A 13,714-nucleotide genomic window follows, 5' to 3' on the forward strand; every position below is an offset into this window, starting at 1 on the left:
TATATGGCTCAGTCATGAGTAGTTTGCATATATGCGTAAGTATACACTGTATAAATATATATATAAATATATCTAAATGTATATATGTACACAGGTACATATGTATATAAGGAAGAGACTTTTTGTTTTTTTTTTTGAGATGGAGTCTCACCCGGACCCCCAGGCTGGAGTGCAGTGGTGCAATCTCAGCTCACTGCAACTTCTGCCTCCTGGGCTCAAGCAATTCTTCTGCCTCAGCCTCCCAAGTAGCTGGGATTACAGGCATTCACCACCATGCCCAGCTAATTTTTGTATTTTTAGTAGAGATGGGGTTTCACCATGTTGGCCAGACTGGTCTCCAATTCCTAAACTCACTGATCCACCACCCTCAGCCTCCTGAGTAGCTGGAATTATAGCCATGCACCACCATGTCTGGCTAATTTTTTTATTTTCTATCTTATTGAAGAAATTAGATTTAGATGGTATAGCCCAGGAGGACATGACTAGGGTGGGTGGATATAAGTGTCTTGACAGCAAATGTCAGGTGAAGAAAGCAAATAAGTCTGTCTTTTTTTTTTTTTTTTTTTTTTGAGACAAGGTCTTACTCTGTCGCCCAGGCTGGAGTGCAGTGGCACGATCTGAGCTCACTGCAACCTCCTGCCTCCTTGAGTCAAGCAATTCTCCTGCCTCAGCCTCCCTAGTAGCCAGAATTACAGGCACCCACCACCACGGCCAACTAAATTTTACATTTTGAGTAGAGACAGGGTTTCACCATGTTGTCCAAGCTGATCTTGAACTCCTGACCTCATGTGATCCACCTGCCTCGGCCTCCCAAAGTGTTGGGTTTATAGACTTGAGCCACTGTGCCCAACCAAGGCTGTCATTTTTAAAGGTTTCTAATATTTGAATGGGCATCACTCTAAAAAAAGTTAATTTATTATTCCGAGGGGTAACGGAGCTAGCATTGATGTTCACCTGTCAGGGAAAACGGTAAAATACAGAGTAAAAGGCTTGGACTTGAGTTAGCCACGCCTGAGCTGAAGCCTTGATTCTGCCGCTTCATTGTTTTATAATCTTGGGCCAGATATTTCACCTCTCTTAGTTTCCCCTCTGAAAAAATAAAGATAATAATGGTATCTACCTCATGAAGTTCTGTGCTGTCTAATTCGGAAAATCTGTACATAGCACTGGGCTAGGCGTATAGTAAGTATTCGATCCGTATTTACTACTATTATTACTGTTTCTAGAAGAAATTTACACCTTACTGGCAAACTGGGGCTTGGATGGAATCTAAAATAGCTTCTAGTTTACCTGAGTTTATGGCATGTGGGGGAGGTATTGTCATGTTGTTGGCAGATAATAACAATTTGGTCGAAGTATCCCCTCTGTGATATATAAAGTTTTGTCTTTTCTTTTTCAAGTTGCTCCCGAGCAGCCTCACAACGTATCCTGCATACAGAATGGAGAACAAGGGACTGTGGCCTGCACCTGGGACAGAGGACGAGACACCCACCTATACACCGAGTACACTCTACAGTGAGTGAGACGCTGTATTTTTACAGCTGTCTTGTAGATCTTCTCTTAAATGACATTTAGAAATATCTGTTTCATTTATTTATTTTGAGACGGAGTCTTGCTCTGTCACCAGGCTGGAGTGCAGTGGCACTTTCTCGGCCCACTGCGACCTCTGCCTCCCAGATTCAAGCAATTCTCCTGCCTCAGCCTCCTGAGTAGCTGGGACTACAGGCATGAGTCACCACACCCAACTAACTTTTGTATTTTTAGTAGAGACGGGGTCTCACCACGTAGGCCAGGATGGTCTCGATCTCTAGACCTCATGATCCGCCCTCCTCTGCCTCCCAAAATGCTGGGATTATAGGGGTGAGCCACCATGCCTGGCCTATCTGTTTTATTTTTATCAGAAAGAAGAAACAATAGATATCTCTAGATAATTAAATACTTTTTTAAAAAAAGTTTCTAGTGTTTGTAGTTAAAAATGGTCCATTCATCTACAGTATGAGAGACCTAATGTCTTGGGTCCGAGTTCTAACTCCGAGTTCTCTTCAGGGCATCCAAGACCCAAGTTTTGGCTGTTCTTTCCCACTCTAGTAGGGTTAAACTGGCTGCATAAGATCTCTTCTTTTTTTTTTTTTTTTTGCAACTGCAGACTCTTGGGGTCATGATACATAAATAAACTCTTCCTTGTGGTAGTTTTCCATTCCCTTGGAGAAGTTTCTTTTTAAAGCACATTGGCTGACCTAAGAGTCCATGAGAAGAGAGAGTCTGGGAGATTCTGTTCCTTGAAGTAGATTTGATGATCCCATTAAAGACCCAGCTGATTTGTGCTATTCTTGAGTGAGGAGATGGAGGAAAGGAGGGATTCTGCATTATTTGTGTTTTTTTAACCTAAAGGAAATAACTACCTACATGCGAGTCTCAGTATTGGGTAAAATAGCCCAGGATTCTACTCTGGCCACTGCTGTACTAGGAACTGACACTTCTGGACCATAGATGTCAAAGTGGCCATGGTCCTTATAATGATGTTTGGAACTGCCCCAGGGAGTCAAGATGACAGAAGGGTTTGGGGAATTTCAGCAGCGTAGGCTTGGTTACCTATCTATCTACACGAACATAAAAAAAATCTCAGTTCTACCAAAAAAGGGAGTTGGGTGAAGTGTAGTCTTATTTATGACCATATAATACAAATGTTCCTGGGGTGTATCACCTAGTCATAGATGGACCTTTAAAAATTGTCTAGAATTCTAACTATTTAAACGTTTTGTTCTTTTGTACTAAAAGTAGAAAGCAGCACATGAACCGTCTTGCTACCCATGTTTGTGTTTTGTTTACAGGTTAAGTGGACCAAAAAATTTAACCTGGCAGAAGCAATGTAAAGATCATTATTGTGACTATTTGGACTTTGGAATCAACCTCACCCCTGAATCACCTGAATCCAATTTCACAGCCAGGGTCACTGCTGTCAATAGTCTTGGAAGCTCCTCTTCATTTCCATCCACATTCACATTCTTAGACATAGGTACATTTTATTTCACTTTTCATGTCATTCATTAGCACTTCATAATTATTTTTAAAATCGCTCGAGTCTTGTTTATATGGTTGTTTCAAGAAAGACAGAGATTGATGGAAACTGACCAACAGGTATAGGCAAAAGATAGAAGTTGCTTTGATGCAAGGTAAAGGGTGCATGATTCTAGAGCTATGTAAAGATGGCTATACAAAATGAGATGTTCAACATTATTCTCTCTATCGGAGAAATTAGTCCCTGGATTCAAATCCCATGAAAGAATCTGACGAGGGAGGGTCCTGTGAGCTCATTCAGGATGCTCAGTGCAAGCCCTTCTTGGAGGACGTGTCCTTTCCCCCTCATGGCTACTTCCATCGTTGTGAGATAGGCTACCTGTGGGCCTACCAGGCTAGAGCATCGAGGTGCAAACTGTAAATTGTGTCAAGTCACAAATGCATCTTGCCCTGAGAATACTTACCTCCATCCCTGGGGCGAGCCAGTCCCAGTACATTTCTGAGCGAATGTAATTGGTCCAGTCGAATCAGAGCCCAATCTCACGCATTCCAAGTTCTGATCATCCAGGTAGAATTGGGCTGCCTGAAGTTCTGACCTCACACTGTGTGCTTCTCCCCTCTTTTCCTACAGCACTTCTTTGCATACTTATTAATACATACTATGAGTCTGATCATTGGTATTTACTATACACTTTTCCACCACATTTTCTCTCAGGCTTCCTCTCATTTTTTTCATAGACTGTTCATCTCTAGGCTACCTCCTTGCCCCAGTATTCTTTTCCTCTTTTCCTCTGTCCCTTTGCTGTGTATTTTCCCGCCAACCTTTCTCCTCCTGAGGCAATCATTACTAACCACCTCTGGCTTCTCAGTCATTGGAACTCTTGGGTTTGGCACATTGGTTTTTTAAAAACCACTGGATTAAGTGGAGTTGAAATTTACCACTCATGTTGGTAGTACTTATTTGGTAAAAATGATATTTGATTGGGGGGATTACTTTAAAGATCCAGAAGTGAATTCAACTTTTTAATTTTTTTCAGTTTTGTATATTTGGTGAAATATACAAACTATACAAACTCCCTTGTATATTTTACCAAACTGATGGTTGTACATCTCAGAACTGAGTTTTACCAAACTCTTTATAGCTCATGCCAGACAACTGCTGATCATAGATCCTGAACAACACTTTTTTGTTTGTCCTGGTTACTAGTGAGGCCTCTTCCTCCGTGGGACATTAGAATCAACTTTCAAAAGGCTTCTGTGAGCAGATGTACCATTTATTGGAGAGATGAGGGACTGGTAATGCTCAATCGACTCAGATATCGACCCAGTAACAGCAGGCTCTGGAATGTGGTAATGATCTTTAGAGTGAAGTTAAGAATATTGAGGGGTTCTTAATATTGCTGCGCAGGCCTCTGTGTTTTCATACAGTAAAATATGGAGTTTAAGAATATTTATCCCAAAAGTACACACTTGAGAACTATCAGAAGTTATGTACGTCCTCTATTGATTAAGAAATATCTTGGGCCGGGCACCTGTAATCCCAGAACTTTGGGAGACCGAGGAAGACGGATCGTGAGATCAAAAGAGTGAGACTATCCTGGCCAACATGGTGAAACCCCATCTCTGCTTAAAAGAAAAAAAATTAGCTGGGCATGGTGGTGCACGTCTGTAGTCCCAGCTACTCAGGAGGCTGAGGCAGGAGACTCGCTTGAACCTGGGAGGCAGAAGTTGCAGTGAGCTGAGATCATGCCATAGGACTCCAGATTGGGCAACAGTCTGAAAAAAAAAATCTTGAATTTTGATCTCTGATTCTGAAATTTTTAAAGCATTTGTAAACCAATATTAATTTTCTATAGTTTATTTCTAGTAGAGGATTCATTTCTTCTTATTATTTACCTCCTGTCCTGTTATTACTTGTCAGCATTTTCAAAAGATATTGAAAAGAGAAATACTAAGGAATGTCCACAGAGATTTATATAGAATTTAATATTTCAAAGGAAAGGCCCACATGTTAATATAATATTAAACATTACAGGGTTTAAAATAAAAGATATAGGATTATGATTCTTTCCAGGATTTTTATAAAATTCAATGGCTTATAATAACAAAGAATCAAGTCTACATATAGTTTATATTCAAGAGAGTGTAACTAATTAAAGGGCTTTTTTAAAAAGCTAGTTCTATGTTTGTGTTAAAACAGTCATCACATTCTAATTGTAATCAAATAAAAAAAACTCTAGTGTAGAAACTTCTCCAAGGCATTTGAAACTTGGTAGTCTTCAATTTTTACTTGTTTTTCAGCTGGTTTCAGGATCCCTGCTGAGAACCTACATAGATGGGTTTTTCCCAGGAGATTTTGTTTTATTTTTAATGAGAAGCTATTATTTCAGATTAATATCATATCTATTTAGTAAGACAGTCATTGAAATTTCTTCTCATTGAATGGTAGGTCTGAAAAACAAATAGGATCAAATGGCCTGGGTTTTTTTTGTGTTTTTTTTTTTTCATTTTCTGTTAAAATTATTTAAATTAGCACTCTAGTACTGATTGGCACTTAAAAAAATGTCTCTTTCAAGGTTAATGTTACAAAGGCCAAAGGAAGACATGATTTGCTGGATCTGAAACCATTTACAGAATACGAATTTCAGATTTCCTCTAAACTACATCTTTGCAAGGGAAGTTGGAGTGACTGGAGTGAATCATTGAGAGCACAAACACCAGAAGAAGGTATGTTTCCACAATATGCATACATATCGGGGAAGAATTGAGGAAGAGAGCGAGAAGATGCAATGATTTCCTTGGAATAGAATCTTCAAAGTACTGGTGCTCAATCAAAAAGTATGATTGCATTAGTTAGCAAGTTAATTTTTATAGTAACTTAAGTATCGCTAGGAAATTTTTAACACCGGGTAAGTTCTACTCCTGTTTGCTATCAGTGATGTGGGCTACAGTGCTTGGTTATAACTCTTACCTCTCTTACTGTCTCAGTAACTTATTTCACAGAGCTATAACCAGTAATTAATCTCATTTCTTTGTAATTAAAGCTACATATATTTTTTTATTTTTGATTCTTTGAAAAGTAATGTGGCTCAGTAAGCCAGATGAGAAAGAAAGTAGGCTCTGGAGACCTATATTTCAAAATAAAATTTAGTATCCAGCAATCCTCTCTTCTCCAAACATTATGACGTCGTACTTCAAGCCTTTGATATTCACTGCTCAGATGAGAACCACCTGACCATCCATAGCTATGAAAAGGATAGCAAATGTATTTTTCAGTCTGGTGAATTTCTCTTTTTTGATAATTATTGGGAAAGGAATGTTACTGAAGTATAAGAAAATATTTTATTGAAGCAAAAATGCCTATATAAACTTTATGCCAATGTTAAATCTTTGGAGACACAAGAAATAGCCATCTGAATATTAGTTTTTAAAAGCACTCATTTAGTAATACAGTAGAGAGCCTGTCATAATTTATATAAATTTGGCTCAGAGGAAAAATTTTTGGCATATAATCCATTGTTCATTATCTGGAGATTTTGTAATACTAATGTGCAAAATCTAAATTCTTATTTGTGAAACTTATGGATATGAGTGCATGTAACTAGCCTCAAAATTAAGTTGCATTTATTTTCTGTGAGCTACTAATGGTTTTTGATAACTGATGATACTTAGCAGTGATACATCAATGACATTCAAGGAACTAAAGGGCCTTTTAGCAGAATATAATACCTAATACATAATTCGTAGAATAATATTATATTCTTCCTTACTTCCTGCATTAATTGCATTTTTTTCTTTTGAGACAGAGTCTTGCTCTGTTGCCCAGGCTGGAGTGCAGCGGCACAATTTTTCTGCCTCAGCCTCCCAAGCAGCTGGGATTACAGGCATGCACCACCACACCTGGCTAATTTTTGTTATTTTCAGTAGAGATGAACGGTTTCACCACATTGCCCAGGCTGGTCTCAAACTCCTGACCTCAGGTGATCCACCTGCCTCGGTCTCACAAAGTGCTGGAATTAGAGAATTGGATTTATTTATCTTAAAAAATTGTCTAAAAGTGAATTTATTGAACAAATGATAATTTATTACCACTCGTTTTATAATAAAATCTCTTAATGTTGAATGACTTGATCTCTGGTTGTCACTTTTATAATCCAGAGCTTACTCATTATATCCTTTTATTATACATAGTCAAAGTAATTTTTTTAAAGACTATCTCATGAATTATATTTTGTTTATATAGGTGGTACAGATAAAATTTCTGAAAATGGGCTATATTTTATATCCAAGTTCTACATAGTAAGTAGGCTGGGAAATATTTAAGTTATATCACATTAAGCTAAACTATAAACTAGGGAAACTCTGGGCTTATGAATTCTTGTCATTCTTACTCACATATGATAATGATCCAGTTAGAGGTGTGTGAAAATGTTTTTCTTTTCTTTTTCTTAAAGTGTTTTTTTCTGTTGAATTAAAAATTCTTCAAGGCAGCACAGTAACTTTCTCATTTCCTATAAAATAAACCATCACAACAATGATATAACTCATTATGGTTATGAACTCATGGATAATTATGAATTGAACTAGGAAGCTGGCTTATTCAGTCATTGCAGGTATTCATAAAGAGAGAAACCCATACTCTGAGACACACCACCTTTACCAAGCTCTGGTGGCTTCCTTTCTGTGTCTGAATCTCCCTTTTCTATATGTGATTTTTCTGTGGGCTGTCATAGGTCTTTTTTTCTCTTACTCTAAGCTGCTTGGTTTTCACCCCTTACCCGCTATTTCTGTCATCAGTTTCTTTATGAAACACCAACTGATGTAAACCTAAAAGGTGTGAATTTTTTTTAGCATGTCTTCCTTTAACTCTTTCAATGTGTACTCATATGTAGCTTGGCATTTAAAATAATTACTAGTGAGCTTTTTTTTTTTTTTTTTTTTTTTTTTTTAGACGCTCTTTAAAACTGTGAATGATTCTAAAACGGAGCTCTCTCTTTTGCAGCCTTTGCTTCTCAAACTTGAGAGGAACGTAACATCTCCGGATGGATCGGGTGCAGTTGTTTATATCATTTGAACAGTGGGCGAGGGCTTCCTTTACTCCATAGGGCCCTTTCCTATGTCATTAAATTCAGCTCCTCTCATTGAAAAACACTTTTTAAATGACTGCAAAATAAGGGGTAGGAGGAAAGAAGCTACTTTGCTGTATTTAAGTGGACAGTCTTGAAATCAAATCCATCAAAGGCAGGCCTGATAGTGACACTGGAAGAGGGCAGCCACATTTTTCTTCTAGTGGGAAAACATCCTTGAATTTGGGCTCAAGGTGCCCAGACATGCTTGAGAATATGCACAGCTATTAAGGGAAGGTGATCTCTCACCACTTAAAACACCAAGAAGAGATACAAAAATACCGATGAATCAGGTGTTCCTTAGCACTATCTTACCAATATGTGTCTCTGTTCATTCAGCATTTTAAAAAGTCTTATTTGCAGTTTTTGATCTTGCTCAACACTAATACAGCTAATAAAGGAAGTGTTGCATGTTCATTCATACTTGGGGCAGAGTAGTAAGGGAGAAACCCTCTCCCATCATGGTGAGGGCAGAGGTGAGGGGTGAAGGATCCCTGAAGTGGGGAGAAAATGAAATTACCAGTTGCAGCCACCTCTTCCCACATTGAGAAGCTAGGAAATTCATGCACTCATTTGTAATTTAAAAATATTTATTGCCAAGAAAAGACAGGTGGGAACAATTAAATATTAGAGGTTATTTTGGCATTAAAAAAATTACTAGTGAGTTGTTTTTTTTTTTAAGGTACTCTCTAAAACTGTGAATGAGCTCTTTTTTGGCAGCCTTTTTAAATGACCGCAAACATCTCATAACAGTCTAGCTTGGGGGATCAGCAAACATTTTCTCTACAGGTCCAGAGAGTAAATATTTTCAGCTTTGCAGATCATATGATCTGCTACAACTACTAAAATGTGCTATTGTCACAGGAAAGCAGCCATTGACAATACCTAAACAAATAGGCATAGCTGTGTTCTAACGAAACTTTATTTATGGATGCTGAAATCAGAATTTTATGTAATCTTCACATGTCACTAAAAAGGATTGTTCTTTTGATTTCTTTTCAACCATTATCAAGACCATTTGCTTACAGGATGTATAAAAATAGGCAGAGAGCCAGATATGGCCCATGGGCCATAGTTTGCTGACTGCTAAGCTAGCTATACATGAAAGCATCATATTTGTGTCATTTTGCCTAAGGCTTGAAAATGAATGATTCTTTTCTCTTCTAAAGAGACTTATATCAAACACTTTCACTAACAGGAAAATTTTATGTTTGCGATTCCGTAACAGTCCCTACCTCCTTCTCTCCTTCACTTGTTCTCCTCTAAGCTCAACACCTATCTTGGAAGGAAGGAATGACTGAGAACACTTTTCAAGGAGTTATATGAAGAGCAGAGATATCAATCTTTTGCTGTTTTTGTTTTTAGAATCTGAGATAATACAGTGTCTTTGCAAAGGGATGAAGAGTCCAGCAGAGAATCAGAAGTTGATAGCACAGGGAAGGTGGGGATGATGGCTTGAGATGGATCTTTGATAAAGCAAGAGGGAGTGCGCCCCAGAACTCTAAAGAGTTGGACCGTGATGGAAGATGGTTCATCCACTGGGACATCAGGAGCAGTGCTATGTTAGGGAATTGCTTGCGGTAGTTTGAACGTTTTTATGGTGGAAAGAGGAAGGAATTTCCATCTGATTTCTTCCTTTTGCTCAGTGAAGTCTGAGGCAAGGTCATCTCTTTTTCATATTGGTGGCTTCTTTCACTTCAACCCTGCAGTTTTTTCCTTTACAGACAAAGTAGTTTCATCTGACTTCTATTTCTCATATTTGTATGTTTAGTCATTTGTGCTCATTTTTTTAATCACTTGAATATATTGGCCTTTGGCTTCTTTTTCTCACATGCCTATAATAGTTTTATCTGTATTTTGCCAGATAACATTGAGGTTAGAACTTTCAGTGATTCCGTGACAGTTGAATGTCAAAGATTCTCCTCACTATTAGCCATTATGCTGCTTTAAGCAGCAGTGATTTGATACCTCTGGTCATGAAATGTTACACTTTGCAGACTCAATTAATGGTTTCTCTCCCATAGAGGTATACACTGCAGGTGGGCACCATTAACATTTCAGTTTACTTGCAATTTACCTTGTGAAAAGAGTATAATTCTAGAATTTGATTCTTAACTCTGTAATAATCTGTTAGGTTGTGGATTTTTAATGAGTCAATGAGTGTTCCCTTTAGATTTCTTACCAATCAGTAATAAACTGAAAACATGTACTGCTATGGTACAAGTCAACTGGCTTTGACACTGAGCATACCCAGGTTTCCAAACCCGGATGTCTGGATCATCTAGTTTATGGAGTATTCAGGGCTTTGGTCAATGTAGTGAACTGTAATAAGAAACGCAGAGTCTTTGGAGACAGCAAGACCTGGCTCAGTCCTCAGCCTTGCTATTTACCAGACCCAAGTCTTTTGCAAATCATTTAACCTTTGTCAGCCTCCTTGTCCTCCCCTATAAAGCAGATGTAATCATAGGCACCCTCATGTTGTATGAGGGTTAAATGAGATGATGGATATAAAGTGTCCAGACACCACCTGATAGTAGGTGGTTGGTGAATGTCACATCCCCTTTCCTTTGTTGCCTGTGCTTTTTTTTCTTTTTGCATCTAAGTTAGCAGATACAAGTCCCCGGCTTGACTCCTGGGCCACTCTTAACACTCCTAGAGAATTAGAGCATTTTCAAAATGTTTTACATAAGCATTTCTTACCTCTAAGTCCTCACTGCAAAGGTAAATACTACCACTACTGGAAAAAGAGAGGAAATAAAAGAAGTGAATGTTTAGAAAAAACAAAAAAGAAAGGAGAGCAAGAGAGGCAGGAAAAGGAAGTGATGAAGGAAGAGGACAGAGCAAAAAGAAGGCCCACCTGGGCCGGGCGTGGTGGCTCAAGCCTGTAATCCCAGCACTTTGGGAGGCCGAGGCTGGTGGATCATGAGGTCAAGAGATCAAGACCATCCTGGCCAACATGGTGAAACCCCGTCTCTACTAAAAATACAAAAAATTAGCTGGGCATGGTGGCACGTGCCTGTAATCCCAGCTACTCAGGAGGCTGAGGCAGGAGAATTGCCTGAACCCAGGAGGCGGAGGTTGCGGTGAGCTGAGATCGCGCCATTGCACCCCAGCCTGGGTAACAAGAGTGAAACTCCGTCTCAAAAAAAAAACAAAAAATAAGGCCCACCTGATGAGGATGGAAGTACTGCAGAGAAACCGTCAGCCTTCTCAGAGCCAAGGCTGTGGGCTCTGGGATAAAACTGATTTGTGTTCAAAGCCTGGCATCCCTGATGATGAGCTCTGGGACCTTAGCAAGTTCCTTAATCTTTCAGCACTTCAGTTTTCAAGCTGCAAGTGCTGAGCACTCACCAGGTGTCAGCACGATCCCCTTAAATTCCCACTCTGCCCATGTGATGTGTGGAATTCTCACCCTCATCTCACAGATGAGGAACTAGCCGAAGGACGTGGTTAGCATTTGTTCAAAGTCATAGAGCTGGGTTTACCCCGCAGACCTGGCTCTGAAGCTCACACTGACTGCTGCACTGCGGTGGCATCCTGGGTTTGAGGACAGGAGTCGGAGCTGTGGATGAGCCCACACAGCACCTGCCCCCATGTGCAGGTACTTATACTCCCTCGCTTTCTCTTTTGCTCTTCTCTTAGCTCCTGTTATCCAGGTGGTGGGACGTAACTTTTTAGAAATTTCTACCTGGTTAGATGGAACTTTTTTTTTTTTTTGAGACGGGGTCTCATCTCACCAGGCTGGAGTGCAGTGGCGCGTTCTCACTCACTGCAACCTCCGCCTCCCGGGTTCAAGTGATTTTCCTGCCTCAAGGCTTCCGGAGTAGCTGGGACTACAGGCACGTGCCACCACGCCCAGCTAATTTTTGCATTTTTAGTAGAGATGGGGTTTCACCATTAGGCCAGGATGGCCTCCATCTCTTGACCTCTTGATTAGCCCACCTCGGCCTCCCAAAGTGCTGGGATTACAGGCGTGAACCACCTCACCTGGCCTAGATAGAACTTTCTTTTTTTTTTCTTTCTTTCTTTTTTTTTTTTTTGAGACGGAGTTTCGCTCTTGTTACCCAGGCTGGAGTGCAATGGCGCAATCTCGGCTCACCGCAACCTCCGCCTCCTGGGTTCAGGCAATTCTCCTGCCTCAGTCTCCTGAGTAGCTGGGATTACAGGCACGCGCCACCATGTCCAGCTAATTTTTTGTATTTTAGTAGAGACAGGGTTTCACCATGTTGACCAGGATGGTCTCGATCACTTGACCTCGTGATCCACCCGCCTCAGCCTCCCAAAGTGCTGGGATTACAGGCGTGAGCCACCGCACCCGGCCCCCTAGATAGAACTTTCTAATCCAAAAAATAACCCAGTGCAGCCTCACCTGAAATAAACTCTAAGTTTCACTATTGAGGAAATTCGCTTGGCGCAGCTGAAGCCTGTTTTCAGAAGTGGTTCCACTCAATCAAAACAAATCTAAGTGACTTGATAGTAGAGAAAACAAAATTACTTCACCCACTCACGTGAGCATGAACTTATGCACACACACACTCACGCTCACAGGTACACACAGGAGTTGATTATTTAGTCTCTTTGCTAGTATGTTTGGCTGAAATTAAGTTGGGCCATATTTGACCATTGTCTTACAGATTGGTGGTTATTTATTTAATCAGTTCAACCTGGGTTTTGGCATTAAATAGATAATATCACCTGATATGCATTCATTATTAAACAATTATTAGGAGACTATTATATTCTAAGCACCATACTGGGTATGTGGCATATTAAATGAGATAGGCCTTCCCTTTAAGTGGATCATCGTCTAATGATCACAAATGAAATAATTATAACTACAACATGATAAGTCTAGGAATGGAGATGAACACAAGGTTTGTCATTTGTATTAGTGTATTTTTCGAAGTCAAAAAGTGTTTTTCTATATGAGTTGTATCTTTCTCTGTTGAGAATTCTTTCTGCATTTTAGTAAAAAAAAAACAACACATATACTTTTAAAATTTATTTATTTATTTATTTATTGCTCTGTCTTATGGTGCTAAAGCCATATATACTTTCCTAGGGTTATTTTAATAATACATGTTTTAAGAGTAAGTTAAGTTCAGGTGCAGTGGCTCAAGCCTTGGGAGGCAAAGGTCCGTGGATCACTTAAGCTGAAGAGTTCGAGACCAGCCCAGGCAACATAATGAAACCCTGTCTGTACAAAAAATACAGAAATTAGCCAGGCATGGTGGCACACACCTGTAGTCCCAGCTACGCATGAGGCTGAGGCAGGAGGATTGCTTGAGCCTGGGAGGCAGAGGTTGCAGTGAGCCAAGATTGTGCCACTGCACTCCAGCCTCAGCAACAGAGTGAGATCCTGTCACCAAAAAAAAGTAAATTAAGAAACAAATTTCTCATCATTTTTTTAGAAAATTGTTTTTAAGGTAACCTTGTTTTTTTGACTTTTTGGCCAAAGATATCTATGTGCATTGTTAAACAAGAAAAAGAAAAAATACTGGAACACACACACACACAAAATTGAAATTTTCCTCTTATTCTACTCTTCCAGAATCATTTAAAAACGTTTA

General features: G+C 39.5%; 1 protein-coding gene across 1 annotated transcript in view; it reads left to right on the top strand.

Annotated features, from left to right (window-relative positions):
- IL12RB2 (interleukin 12 receptor subunit beta 2) overlaps positions 1 to 13,714 on the top strand; it is an 89,623-nt gene that overhangs the window by 15,911 nt on the left and 59,998 nt on the right. Inside the window, exons 4-7 of the mRNA XM_010347867.3 lie at positions 1,401 to 1,515; positions 2,832 to 3,016; positions 4,226 to 4,368; positions 5,595 to 5,745. Of these exons, the coding sequence (XP_010346169.2) occupies positions 1,401 to 1,515; positions 2,832 to 3,016; positions 4,226 to 4,368; positions 5,595 to 5,745 (594 nt within the window). The remainder of the gene's footprint in view (positions 1 to 1,400; positions 1,516 to 2,831; positions 3,017 to 4,225; positions 4,369 to 5,594; positions 5,746 to 13,714) is intronic.

Source organism: Saimiri boliviensis, chromosome 11 (genome assembly GCF_048565385.1).
Source record: "Saimiri boliviensis isolate mSaiBol1 chromosome 11, mSaiBol1.pri, whole genome shotgun sequence".
NCBI lineage: Eukaryota > Metazoa > Chordata > Mammalia > Primates > Cebidae > Saimiri > Saimiri boliviensis.